Source organism: Zootoca vivipara, chromosome 6, assembly GCF_963506605.1.
Source record: "Zootoca vivipara chromosome 6, rZooViv1.1, whole genome shotgun sequence".
NCBI classification, from domain to species: domain Eukaryota; kingdom Metazoa; phylum Chordata; class Lepidosauria; order Squamata; family Lacertidae; genus Zootoca; species Zootoca vivipara.
The window spans coordinates 843,086-855,699 of NC_083281.1; the positions used below are offsets into that span (position 1 = coordinate 843,086).

At 46.5% G+C, this 12,614-nt stretch overlaps 1 protein-coding gene across 1 annotated transcript; it reads left to right on the plus strand.

Annotated features, from left to right (window-relative positions):
- Positions 1-1,648: 1,648 nt before the first annotated feature.
- Positions 1,649-12,059, plus strand: PIK3R2 (phosphoinositide-3-kinase regulatory subunit 2). The gene is made up of 9 exons (XM_060276502.1): positions 1,649-1,736; positions 4,201-4,871; positions 5,969-6,061; positions 6,892-6,948; positions 7,668-7,802; positions 8,674-8,878; positions 9,602-9,687; positions 10,415-10,523; positions 11,941-12,059. The coding sequence occupies exons 2-9, from the start codon at positions 4,547-4,549 to the stop codon at positions 12,041-12,043; spliced, it is 1,113 nt and encodes a 370-aa protein (XP_060132485.1). The 5' UTR covers positions 1,649-1,736; positions 4,201-4,546; the 3' UTR covers positions 12,044-12,059.
- Positions 12,060-12,614: the final 555 nt, after the last annotated feature.

Here is a 12,614-nt window from a genome sequence, read left to right on the forward strand (position 1 = left end):
GAGTCGAGGCAAGACACTGTGGAGAGGGCAGGTTTCATCCCTGTGTGTCGTCCCCCCCGTTCTGACCCATTACGTATCCCTGCCCTCTATTCGCCCCCCCCCTACCTCCACTTGGCCTAGTCTGGAAAGCAGCCTAGTCTGTCTGATAATGGCCGCCTTGGTGGTTTCAGTTGCTTGGTTGATGATGTCATTTGGTTTGTGGGTGTGGCTTAGATTTCACAGGAAGGGAGGGGGTGGAGGAGGGTACTACGCCACTTGAGGGCGCTGTTTGACTTGGTGGAAAACCAGGTCTACACCTGCCCAGGTGTGTGATTTGAGGGATTTTTGCCCCCAACAACACTCAGGGAGTGGCTTGGATCGTTGTGTCAAAATTTCAGGACGATCGGTCAAGCGGTTACGGAGAAAAGTGTAGAACGCAGTTTCACGATTTTTACATTTATATATATATATATATATATATATATAGGAATTAATTTATTTTTACACCTATTTTTTCTTATAGAGAGGAATTCATTTTTTATATTTATTAATATATATATAGCAAAACAAATTGTATATAAACATTGTACATATAAAACATACATATTTCATTCACTTATATATTCATTATTTCATACATATAAAGTATATATAAATCATATTCACTTTATATATAATTTTATATTAGATAAAAATTATATAAGGATACAAATATGTTTCATTATTTCATATCTATCAGCAAATGGCTTCTTCAAATCCAAAAACTTTCTGGCGGCGTGAACATTCGATGACGTCACCGCAAGCGCTCGGCCTTTCCTGGACGGACTCGCTTTGAGGCCTCGGCTAGTTCCGTAGCTTGTCGACAATGCTCGGCTCTTTCCGTCGTCCGAGGGCACCAGAGAGCGCTCGCTGCGGTTTCTTCCTTCCCGGCTCGGGCGCTCTCGTCTCTTTCCGGAACCCTCCGCGCGCGTCACTTCCGCCCCGGCGTTCGGGCTTCTTCGTACAGAGAGAAGCCCGAAGAGGAAAAGAGCTAAAGCAAAGCAGCATGAATTCCGGTCGTATGTGAACACTCTCCCCGTCCCATCATATGACTATTGGGTTTTGCTTATTGATTTCGTGTTGCTTATTAAATTTGTATTGTTATTTACTTCCTAAATTTGCATATTTTAATTTGGACCACATTGCAAAGGCTGCCCGCCCGGTGGTGCAGCCACTCTCTCTAAGAGTTCGCCCAATATGTTTGTGCTGCTTTGATCTTGGAGGAAAAGCAGGATTTCAAAGAAAGAACCAAGGAAATGAATAAATAAGCAAATGTTTCCTGCATGGCAGTAATAATAAATATAAAGGGTAGAAATAAAATGAATAATAATCAATAATAATTATGATCAGTGCTTTTTTCCAAAAGAAAAAAGACTTTTGACTCGGAAAAAAACACCATTTTATAGTTCAAATCGGGGAAAGTAAATACAGTAAATGCACACGATTCCCCGCCACCCGAAAAAAGCAGCAATGAATTCATTTTTAATAATAATAATAATAGAAAGAAATATAGATCAGGCCGAAAAGAACCCCGCCGTGTTGCTTCTCCCACAAAAGCGCCTAGTCTCTTTCCCTCAGAGCCCCTTCGGCTCCGCTCGGCGCAGCTCGTGCCTTTCCGCCGCCTCTCGGCCATTCCCGCCTCTCCCGGGGCTTTCCGCCGAGAGAAGCTGGCCGCCGCGGCGCTGGGCAGGGCTGAATCGCTGCTCCGCGGGAGAGAGGTGGGTGCAGGCCGGGTGCCCCCCAAGTGGGTGCTTTATTTTTGCGGGGGGGGGCATATTGCATTACATTGCATTGAATTGCACCCCCTCCCCAGAGCTCAGCCCCATTGCAAACCCAATGCAAAAAATAGCATTGCAATTTTATTTTTATTTTTTTAGGGGGGTGGGGGTGGGATTTGTGGCATGCAAAAATGTTAAGGGGAGACACTTTTTATTAAAAAAAATAGCAATCGCTGCAAACCGTCGCTTGCATTTTGCACAACTCTATTGCTTCTTGGGGGGTTAGTTTAAAAATGAAGCATTTTAAGGGGGGGAGACGTAAGCAGCAGTCACTCTTCTTGGGGGGGGGGTGGTTAATAAAAAGCTGCTGCATATATAGAATTTGGAGATCTTAGAACTCCTTCCCATTTGCATTTTTCACTTTTGGGGGGTGTGTGGTGTGTGTTATAAACGAAGGCCCATTTTTGGGGGGGCGGGGGTGTTTGCAGCCAGGAATGTTGCCGCATATATAAATATATACAATTTCTTGCAAGTCTCCTCCCATGTGGATATTTCCCTTTTGGGGGGGGTGTCCCTCTTTAGTGCATTCCTCCCCCCCCAAAGCATCTTGAGCTTTTCTTACTGCTAATTCTAATGATCAGCGATCAGAATCGGGGCGCTTGCAAGTTTTGTAACAAAGGTTTTTCCAAGGGGGTGTGGGCAATCTGTCCATTGCAGCCCATTCTGTCCCTCCAAACCCCACTACATTTCCTTTGCATTCCCTCCCCAGGGGAAAGGAGGAGGAAGAGGAAATCTCTCTTGTTTTAATTTCTTTTTAAAAAAATAAAAAAATGAACTTTATTTTTTAAGTTGCCAAAATTGCATATATAATGAGGATATATACACAGTTTGTGTGTATATGTATGTGTGTATTTTTATGTTTATAAATACTGTAAAATAAAAGCTTTCCCTGTGAGGCCCCAGCAGGAGACAATAGACCCTTTTTGTTTCCTTCCTTGGGGTGCTGTTGACCGTGGGCACAATTCTTTGTAGATTTATTCTGGTTCCCGTGTGGAGCCTCCATGGACAGAGCCAGTCTACCTTAGAATGGTGTGGAGAGCAGGAGAAGGCTATTTTGCTTGGGGGCCAAGCCGGGAACCTGAACTCGGGGCTCTGATCCCCCTCTCAAATTTGGAGGCCTACATCATCATCATCATCATTATTATTATATACCCCGCCCAATGAAAACTCAAACATTATTAATAACATTAATTATGTAATAATATTAATAATCAATCAATAATAATAGTTAATAATTACAATTACATTAATAATAACAATTGGCGCGCGCACACACACTCTTATATATACTGGTGACGACCTTAAAATAAACAACTTATACCAAAGAAAGCAATATGCAATCATGCAATAGAATCCAATAGCTAAAATTAAACGCCAGCGAGTAATTAATTAGACAGTTGATGCTTGTTGCAATAAACAACCGCCCATCTATAATCGATAAAAAGAGCAGCTTTGCATAAAATATCAGAAATGATACAAAACGATGTTAAAGGGTTAAATTAAGAAACGAAGACGTAATAATAATAATTTATTATTTCTACCCCGCCCATCCGGCTAGGTTTCCCCTGCCACTCTCTGCGGCTTCCAGCAAAATATTAAAATACAACAACCCGTCAAATATTAAAAGCTTCCCTATACGTATGGAGGTATTTAAAACGAAGCGAAACAAAAATTAATTTGAAAATCCTGCTTTGTTAGTGCGCTTTCAAGGTCCTAGTCCTCAGCGAGAGGCATTGCCGCGGGGTCAGACTGGATGACCCGCGGAACCCCTTCTCAGACGCACATTTCCTCTCTTCCCACCCAATTCCAGCAAACCTGACTCTTGCCTCCAGGCCCATTTGCCTTCCTCTGGGGAAAGAGCCAGGGTCCTGCCCCCCCCAAAAAAAAACCGAAGATGGGAAAGGATGTGGGGCGGGAGAGAGCCTTAAATCTCAATTTTATTTTTTAAGTAAGCAGAATTTGGGGGGGTGTTGGAAAAGCGGGGTAGGGTGGGGGCAGCTTGGGAGAGGAGGCGGGAATCGCGCCCACCCATGGGTGCTGCTGCTCCTGGATCGGGGCCAGGGTTTGGGGAGGAAGGAGGAGCCAGAGAGCCGTTTTTGTGATTATTATTATTATCATTACTGTTTATTACCCTGTTTCTCATATTTTAAGACATACCCATAAAATAAGCCATAGCAGGATTTTTAAGCATTCAAGGAATATAAGCCATACCCCGAAAATAAGACATAGTGATAGGCGTAGCAGCAATGCCGGCCACGGCAGAAGGAGGAGGAAAAAAATAAGACATCCCTTGAAAATAAGCCATAGTGTGTTTTTTTGAGGAAAAAATAAATATAAGACATGTCTTATAATATGAGAAACACGGTATTTTCTCTCTCTGCTTTCCTCCCCGCTGCTTTTCCAGGGTCCCCATCCTGCACATCGGAAACGCCTGCCTCCTCCCCAGAAAAACCCTGCTTTCTCGCCGCCTCCCCCGCCGTCCCGGATTATGCTGGTCGCTCCCTCCCTCTGCTCCATTGTGTGGCTGAGTCGCGGGTTCAAGTTGCGGGAGCGCGGCTGTACTTAAGGGGGTGGCCTGGCGCGCCAGCCCCACGGACGCCGCCCGGCGCCTCCTCGCTTCGCCCACCCCCTAAACCCCCGCCAACCCATGCGGAGCCCCCTGGAAGCGTAGCGGCGAGGGAGAGGGGAGCTGTTCCTCGTCCCTCCGCAGCGCGCTTTCCTCCACTCGCTCCTCCCCGCCTCCGGAAAGCATGGGGAGCGCCGACGGCTTCCAGTACCGGGCCTTGTACCCGTACCGCAAGGAGCGGGAGGCCGACATCGACCTGCTGCCCGGGGACACTCTGGTGGTCAGCAAGGGGGCGCTGCAGGCGCTGGGGTTCAAGGAGGGCGATGAGCAGACCCCCAACCAGATCGGCTGGATATTGGGGGTCAACGAACGGACCAAGCAGAAGGGTGATTTCCCGGGGACCTACGTGGAATACGTGGGGCCGGTCAAGATCGCCCTGCCGCCCCACCGCCCCCGGGGGATCAGGCCCCTGCCGGCCGCCCCGGCGTCGCACGTCCAAGAGGAGCCAGGTGAGGTGCGGGGATGACGAGCGCAGCGAGCGGCCGGGAGGCCGGCAGAGCTGGGGAAGGGGCGGGGCGCCCGCTTGGGGTGCAGAAGGTCTCCCGGGCTCCGTCCCCGCGGGCAGCCTCTCCGTTTAGGACTGGCGCACTTCCAAGAGGAACCGGGTGAGGTGCGGGGATGACGAGCACGACGAGCGGCTGGGAGGGCTGCAGAGCAGGGGAAGGGACGGGGTGCCTGCTTGGGGTGCAGAAGGTCTCCCGGGCTCCGTCCCCGCGAGCAGCCTCTCTGTTTAGGGCTGGTGGCATCCCCAGAGAGCAGCTGCTGCTGCCAGCCCGTGTAGGCAGCACCGAGTTGTGTACCAGTCGTTGCCCTGTGATGGCAATGTTTTTGACGTCTTAATTATTATCAAGTCTTTCAAACGTCGCAGGGTAGAAATGGAAAACGGGAATGTGAAAAGAGGAGGGGAAGAAAAGGGGGAAATGGTATTCTTTTTAAGAACGAACAATTTAAAATCCCTATATATTTATCTAATCTATAGGTATTGCATATGCATATATATATATATATATATATATATATATATATATATATATAATTTGTTTATTTGGTTTTTCAGGTTAAAATTTTGCTATATGTATGTATATGTGTGTTTATATATATAATATCTATAAACATTTTTATATTTTTACATTTAGTATTTCACACATAATATTTTACATTTTAATGTTTTTGTACTTTTCGCCATAAACCGAATTTTCGGAGGAAACATTCACGCCCCAAACCATCTCTGTTTTCTGTGGGGACAAAGAGGGGGTTTGGGGTGAGACCCCTTTGGAGAAGAGACCGCTGTCCCCTGTCTAGTCCAGGCACCCCCAAACTTCGGCCCTCCAGATGTTGTGGACTACAATTCCCATCTTCCCCGACCACTGGTCCTGTTAGCTAGGGATCATGGGAGTTGTAGGCCAAAACATCGGGAGGGCCGAAGTTTGGGGGTGCCTGGTCTAGAGGACCGCTGGGGGTCCCATCCAATTCATGGCTTCTCTCTTTCTCTCTCTCGCCATTCCCAAATTCCCTTTGCTCCCCCCCCCAATTTCTCTTTGCCCAGCGTTGGCGCTCCCCGAACTCTCCGAGCAGTTTGCTCCCCCTGAGATCGCGCCGCCCCTGCTGTGCAGGCTGGTGGATGCCATTGAGAAGAAAGGTGAGCAAAACGGGGGGGCTGGAGGGCGTATTTTTTGGGGGGAGGGGTCAGCCGGTGTCCGGGGAGGCGGGTTTTGGGGGTGTCCTTTGCCAAAGCTCCTTGTTCTCTGCCTGTGTGTTTTCCTTTTTTGGCAGGGCGCTAGTCCTCATGAATCATAGAATCAGAGAGTTGGAAGAGACCTCAAGGGCTTTTAGTGAATTTGGGGAGGGTCTATCATTCCATTCTCTTTCCCTTTCCGTATGTTTTTAGCCCTTTAAAAACACACACACACATTTCACTTGTGGGGTTTCAAAGGGACGCCTCGACTCCCGGTCTGGAAAAGGGACAGGACGCCAATAAATTGTTGTTGTTGTTGTTGTTGTTGTTGTTGTTGTTGTTGTTGTTGTTGTTACAGCCAGGTGGGCAGTTTATAAATTATTACTATTATTATTAATGTTAATATTATTATTGTTTTATAGCCAGATGGGCAGGTTATAAATTTATTATTATTATTATTATTATTATTATTATTATTATTATTATTATTACTATTATTATTTTTACAGCCAGGTGGGCAGGTTATAAATTTATTATTATTATTACAGCCAGGTGGGCAGGTTATAAATTAATAATAATAATAATAACTATTATTATTATTATTATTATTATTATTATTATTATTAAGTTGAACAAGGGGTTGATGGCGAACCCAGGGGGAGCATTTTAAAGGAAAGGTTTTTAATTTATTTCTTCTTTCCGTGGAGAGTAGTAAGTGTTTTGACGTGGGTTGCGCTGGGGGTCACGCGCCCCTCGAGACCCCCACGTTGACCGGCTGCGTGTTTTCCCCGCAGGGCTGGACAGTAAATCTCTCTATCGGACCCCCTGCTCAGAGCTACGGCTGGGAGTTGGTGAGTGATGGGCTCGGGTGCAATTGTATTTTAGAGGGGAATTATTATTATTATTATTATTATTATTATTATTATTATTATTATTTCAGCATCCAAAAGCACAAATATTTGACTTCTTGCCAAGGAAGGGGCGGCATTTTGTGCCGTTTGCAACCGAGGAAAATCCTGACTCATGCATTGCGTTCTGCAACGGCAAGCCAAGTTTCTAGGCCTCCTGGTCTGAGCAAAGGCCGGTTTAAAAAAAGCGAATACGAGTTTTGGCGGACACAATGCAGGAAATCCGAACAGTTTAAGTTGGTGCAAAATGTGCAGGATTTACTTTGCACAAAACGAACCATGGAAAGAGAAGTCCTTTTCAGGTTGTGCAAGGAATATTTTAAATTGTGAAATAGGAAACTTAATAAAAACCGCATGCGAGAAAAGCGAAAGCCCCGGGGAAACCTATCTGCTTTTATTTTGAGGCCAACGTCTTTGGGGGGAAAATGGAACTTTCCATGCAAACTTTGGTTCCAAAATGGGTTGCCGATTTGCACACCCCCCCCCCAATTTTTGATGTCCTGGGGGAACCCGGATGTTTGGCAGCATCCTTTCCTGATGATGATTTTTTTGGGGGGGGGGAAATAAAGCCCCACTTTGTGCATAACCTTACACCAAATGGGCTGGGTATAAATAATAAATTGTTGTTGTTGTTGTTGTTGTTTTCTCCCCCCCCCCCCAAGACTGGGCCACATCTGGCGACTTGGACGCCTTCGATGTCTCATCTCTCGGAGAAGCTCTCAAGGGGTTCCTGCAAGACCTGCCCACCCCGGTGGTCCCGCCCGGCCTCGGGTGCGAAATCCTGCGCGTCCTCCAGGGTGAGACGGGCGGCAGAGCCTCGTTTTCCATTTCACAAACATTTTAGGGGTTGTGTGTGTGTCTGTACACACACACACACACACACAGTGGTCCCTTAGTTCTCAAACTTAATCCGTTCCAAAACCAAGGCGCGCTTTCATATAGAAAGCAATGCAAAACGGATTAATCCGTTCCAGACTTTTGAAAACAACCCCTAAAACAGCAATTCAACATGAGTATTTTACTATCTAACGAGACCATTGATCCATAAAATGAAAGCAAGACACAGTGCACTGTACTATAAAATAAATAAGATAGTGTTGTAGATGATAAAAATGAAAATTGGCACCTGCGCCAATCAGAAGCTGCACCTCGGTTTCCAAACATTTCGGAAGTCTGGTCTGGTTAGATAGGAAAATTCACATTAAATGGCTGTTTGTGGGGTTGTTTTTAAAAGTCTGGAATGGATTAATCCGTTTTGCATGGGAAAGAAGCACGCCTCGGTTTTGGAACGGACTTCCGGAACGGATTACCGCATTTTCCCATCTATAAGACGCCCCCATGTATAAGACACCCCCTATTTTGGGGGACTGATTTAAGGAAATGGGGGGGATCTATCCGTGTATAAGACACACATACCCCCAATTTTGGACATTATTTTTTAGGGGTGGAAACTAGTCGTATACACGGAAAAAACACGGTAAGTTTGGGAACCAAGGTACCACCGTAGTGCCACCGAGCATGTGCAGAGTGCCTTAATTCTCCTGGGGCGGCTGCAGACACGCATTGGCACCCGCATGATGCCCAGGACTGGGGTTCCCTTGAGCCCCCCCGAATCTTTTTCTTCTCTTTCTCTCTTTTGAAATTAACCCCTTCCTTCCCTTTTTGCAGACGCCTCCCAGGCGGACTCTGGCCGGCAGCATCTCCTGTCTCTCCTGGCGCCGCCGGCGATGCCCCTGGCTCACCTTCTGACGCTGCAGTTCCTCCTGCGCCATTGGGCCAAGGTGGCGGAGCAAGCCGAGAGCAACGGTCTGGGGCCCCGGGCCCTGGGGGAGGTCTTCGGGGGCCTGGTCCTGCGGGGGGCGCCAGCCGCCAGGTGGGTCAGCCCCTGAACCTGGGATCTCTTCTCTTTTCATCTGCTTCGTTCTTATTTTATTTCGCCCTGAGACCTCCAGGTAGAGGGCGCTTTATAAATCCTAATAATAATAATAATAATAATAATAATAATAATATCAGCACTTCGTGCACGCGCAGGAGCATGCCTTTGGGGAGCGACAGACTGGCTCCCCGGAACGGATCGTCGTCGTAAACCGAGGTACCACTGTAATAATAATAATAATAATGTTTCATTACTTAGGAATTATTTAGCAAATAATGATAATAAAGGCTTCTAGGGATTTTGCAAATGGAACCAGAGTTGAGCCCACAGTCCTGTTAAATTAATAATAATTAATAATAATAATAATAATAATCTCATTATTGATACTCTGCACATCTAGCTGGTTTTCCCCAGCTAATAGTGGTTTTTTTGTGATCTGTTTTCTTTTAATCTGCTTCATTCTATTTTATTCCCCCCGGAGACCTCTGGGTAGAGGGCGCTTAATAAATTCAATTAATAATAATAATAATAAATCTTATTATTGAAACACCCCACATCTGGCTGGGTTCCCCCAGCTAATAATGGGGTCTTTTCACGCCTATATATATACTGAATGAAATGATACATTTTTGTCATGAAAAAAACCAGCTTTCTTTCTCTGGATTCAGTGTGTGTGGATTAAGGGGGTAACCCGGGGGTCTTTTCTGCCCCCCCCCCCAGTGCCGAAGGGACCCCGGATTTCTCCGCCCTTTTCCTGGAGCTCCTCCTGGAGGTGAAAGACCCTGAAGCCGAGCTGCCCCCGCCAGGTAGGGATCGGGACCTAGTTGCGGGTGCGAGTGGCGGCGGGGGAGCGGGTTCGGATCTTGGGGGCTGCGTGGGCAGGGGCAGAATAGGGGGCGGCAGTTACCCGCCTTTCCATAGATCCGTCGAGTTGGAAGGGGGTCGCCCAGCGGTCATCTAGCCCAACCTGCTTCAAAGTGAAGGCGAGTTTCCTCCATGGAAACATTTACGGGTGTCTTATTTTACTTTACTTTTCCATTTACGTTCATTTTATTTGCTTTTGTTTTTTATTTACTTTCGTTTTGTTTATTTTATTTCTTAATTAATTGATTGATTTTCGGCTACCTTAGAGCGGGGGGAAGGGGAGGAAATGGTTTTCAGTGGGGCTAGAGGGCGGGGGAGACTTTGCTTTTTTATGTACTTTTAATTTAATTTATTTACTTTTATTTTATCTTGGTTTTTTTCCTGCCTTCCAGCTGTGGGGGCAGGGGGGGGGGCGGGGCGGCAATGGTCTTCAGATGCCGTCCGTGGGGCTAGATGGGGGGGGGGAATTTACTCCTTTTAATGATTATTCTTTTTATTTTATGTGCTTTTATTTGATTTACTTTTAATTCTTTTATTTACTTTTATTTCATTTCATTCCCTTCTTTGCTGCCTCCCCTCCAAGGTGGAGGGGTGGGGAGGGCAGGAAATGGTCCATGAAAGTCCCAGCATTCCCTTAAACCCCCCCCCATTCCCACTTTCTCTTTCCAGCTCTGCCCCCCAAACCCCCCAAACCAAAACCGGCGACCCCAGCCCCCCTGGCCAACGGGAACGGCACAACCCTCCAGGACGCAGAGTGGTATTGGGGCGACATTTCCAGGTAACGGGCAGCTGGGGGGGGGGAATGGTATTATTGTACAGGTGAAACTTGGAAAATTAGAATATCGTCGAATACCCCGCTCCTAAGAAACTATGGGGCACCCTCCAAAGGGTGGGTGGGTCACCCGGGCCAGTTTCCAGCCAAAAACAAGGAATCCAGGTAGACTGCGCCTGCAGCTGGAGGTTCCATTGTTGTTGTTGTTGTTGTTGTTAATTGAATTTATATACTGCCCTATGCCCAGAGGTCTCAGGGCGGGATCACAGGACAGAGCAATGTAAAAACCAATGCATAAATATATATATATACAGGTGAAACTCGGAAAATTAGAATATTGTTGAAAAGTGCATTTATTTAAGTAATGCAACTTATTATATATATATATATATATATTTACAAATGCTTTCTTTTGGAAATTCCACAGTAATAAAACAAATAGTTACCTTAATACAAAAATAAACATCGCTACGACATTTCATTATTTACATTCCATTTATAATTGACCCGCCTAATGACATATAATGACAATGACAACAAATAAAGGCTTGAAATATCTTGCTTTGCATGTCATGCATCTGTCTCATATATTGGTTTCACCTTTTAAATTGCGTTACTAAAATAAATGCACTATTTCAACAATATTCTAATGTTCCGAGTTCCGTATGTTCCCAGGAAGCTGGCAGGGGGACCGGCCATCCGCTATCTAACCTCCCTGCGCCTCTGCTTTCTTGGAAAGGGGAACTTTGTACATGGGCAGTTTCCTCTTTTTTCCTGGGGTTGGGGGGGGGAGAGCTGCTTGCCCCTTTCGCTTCCTCTCTCCCGCAGCCTAGAGGAAAGTCCCTGCCGGTCGGCAAAGCCCTCGCCACCCTCTCAGTATTGCCCGCACTGACTGGCAGCAGCCGGGACACAGGGTGTCGGGCTCTGGGTGCGGGGTGCCCGGAGACACTGCCGCAATTCGAACCCGGTTCCTCTGCCCCGCGAGCCCCGTGGCCCTTTGCTAAAACTCTAAGCGAGTTGCTAGTCCTCAGGGTCAGAACAAACCTTATCAATATAAACTCCCAGGCGGAGTTTCGGGCGAGATTTGCACCCGGGTCTTTTGGAAGGATAGATTCCAGGACCTCGCAAGCTCTGAGCCCCAGCTGTTTTTCCTTCCAGAAAAGTGGCGTTTTAAACAACCCCACGCCTGGCTTCTCTATTGGCAGCATTGTAATATAGATTTCTTAGAGGGCACCCAAAGGTCATCCATCCCAACCCCATTTATATATAGCAGCTGTCGATATTTCACGTCTTCCGCATTGTTTTGTTGCCTTGTTCTGGTTTGCGTGAGTCGGGGAGGGGAAATATAAATGCAAATAAATAATCAGCAGTAAAAAAAGGTGTTTGGCCAAGAGTAAACCACCCGTTTCCCCGTCTCTCCCAGGGAGGAAGTGAACGAGAAGCTCAGGGACACACCCGACGGGACCTTCCTGGTCCGGGACGCATCCAGCAAGATCCAGGGCGAATACACGCTGACGCTCAGGTGAGTCCAGCCCCCCCAGTTTTTTGGGGGGGGGAGAGGCGAAAGCTGCCCTCCAGGGTTTGGAAAAAAAATACAACATTGTTAACCTGCGGAACTGCCTGCCACATGACAGCCGCTCATTTGGCTTCCAAAGAGGATCTGGCAAATTGATGGAGGGGAACAAGGCAACCAGTTTTCTGAACCCCAATGCTGGAAATTTTATTTTCTTGCGGGATTCCCATGTTGCCTTCCCTTTGCAAACTGCCTTCCTTTGCAAAACATCTAAATAAGATTTTATGTTCTCCGTATCTTCTTTTTGAGATTTTGCAAAAAATGGAAAAAGCTTGACGATTTTGGCCAAGACACCCTCCCACCCACCCCAACAATGACAGCATTGAAAAGCTCGAGAGACAAGATAAAATGCTAGAGAATCACATTTTTATATCATTATGGCCATTTATCTGTCAAGAAGGAAACTGACCTGAAAAAAAAGACCGTGCATGTATTTTTGTAAACTAAGAATTCTTTAATAAAAATATATTTAAAAGGACGGAAGGAAAGAGAGAGAGAAGGGAATGGGAAGGAAGTCCATCTGA

What these genes read in the sequence shown, in the direction of transcription:
- PIK3R2 (XM_060276502.1), top strand. Translation starts at nt 4,547, where the DNA reads ATGGGGAGCGCCGACGGCTTCCAGTACCGGGCCTTGTACCCGTACCGC. An exon ending in GCACGTCCAAGAGGAGCCAG is followed by an intron (nt 4,872 to 5,968) that starts GTGAGGTGCGGG and finishes CTCTTTGCCCAG; the next exon opens with CGTTGGCGCTCCCCGAACTC. An exon ending in AGAGCTACGGCTGGGAGTTG is followed by an intron (nt 6,949 to 7,667) that starts GTGAGTGATGGG and finishes CCCCCCCCCAAG; the next exon opens with ACTGGGCCACATCTGGCGAC.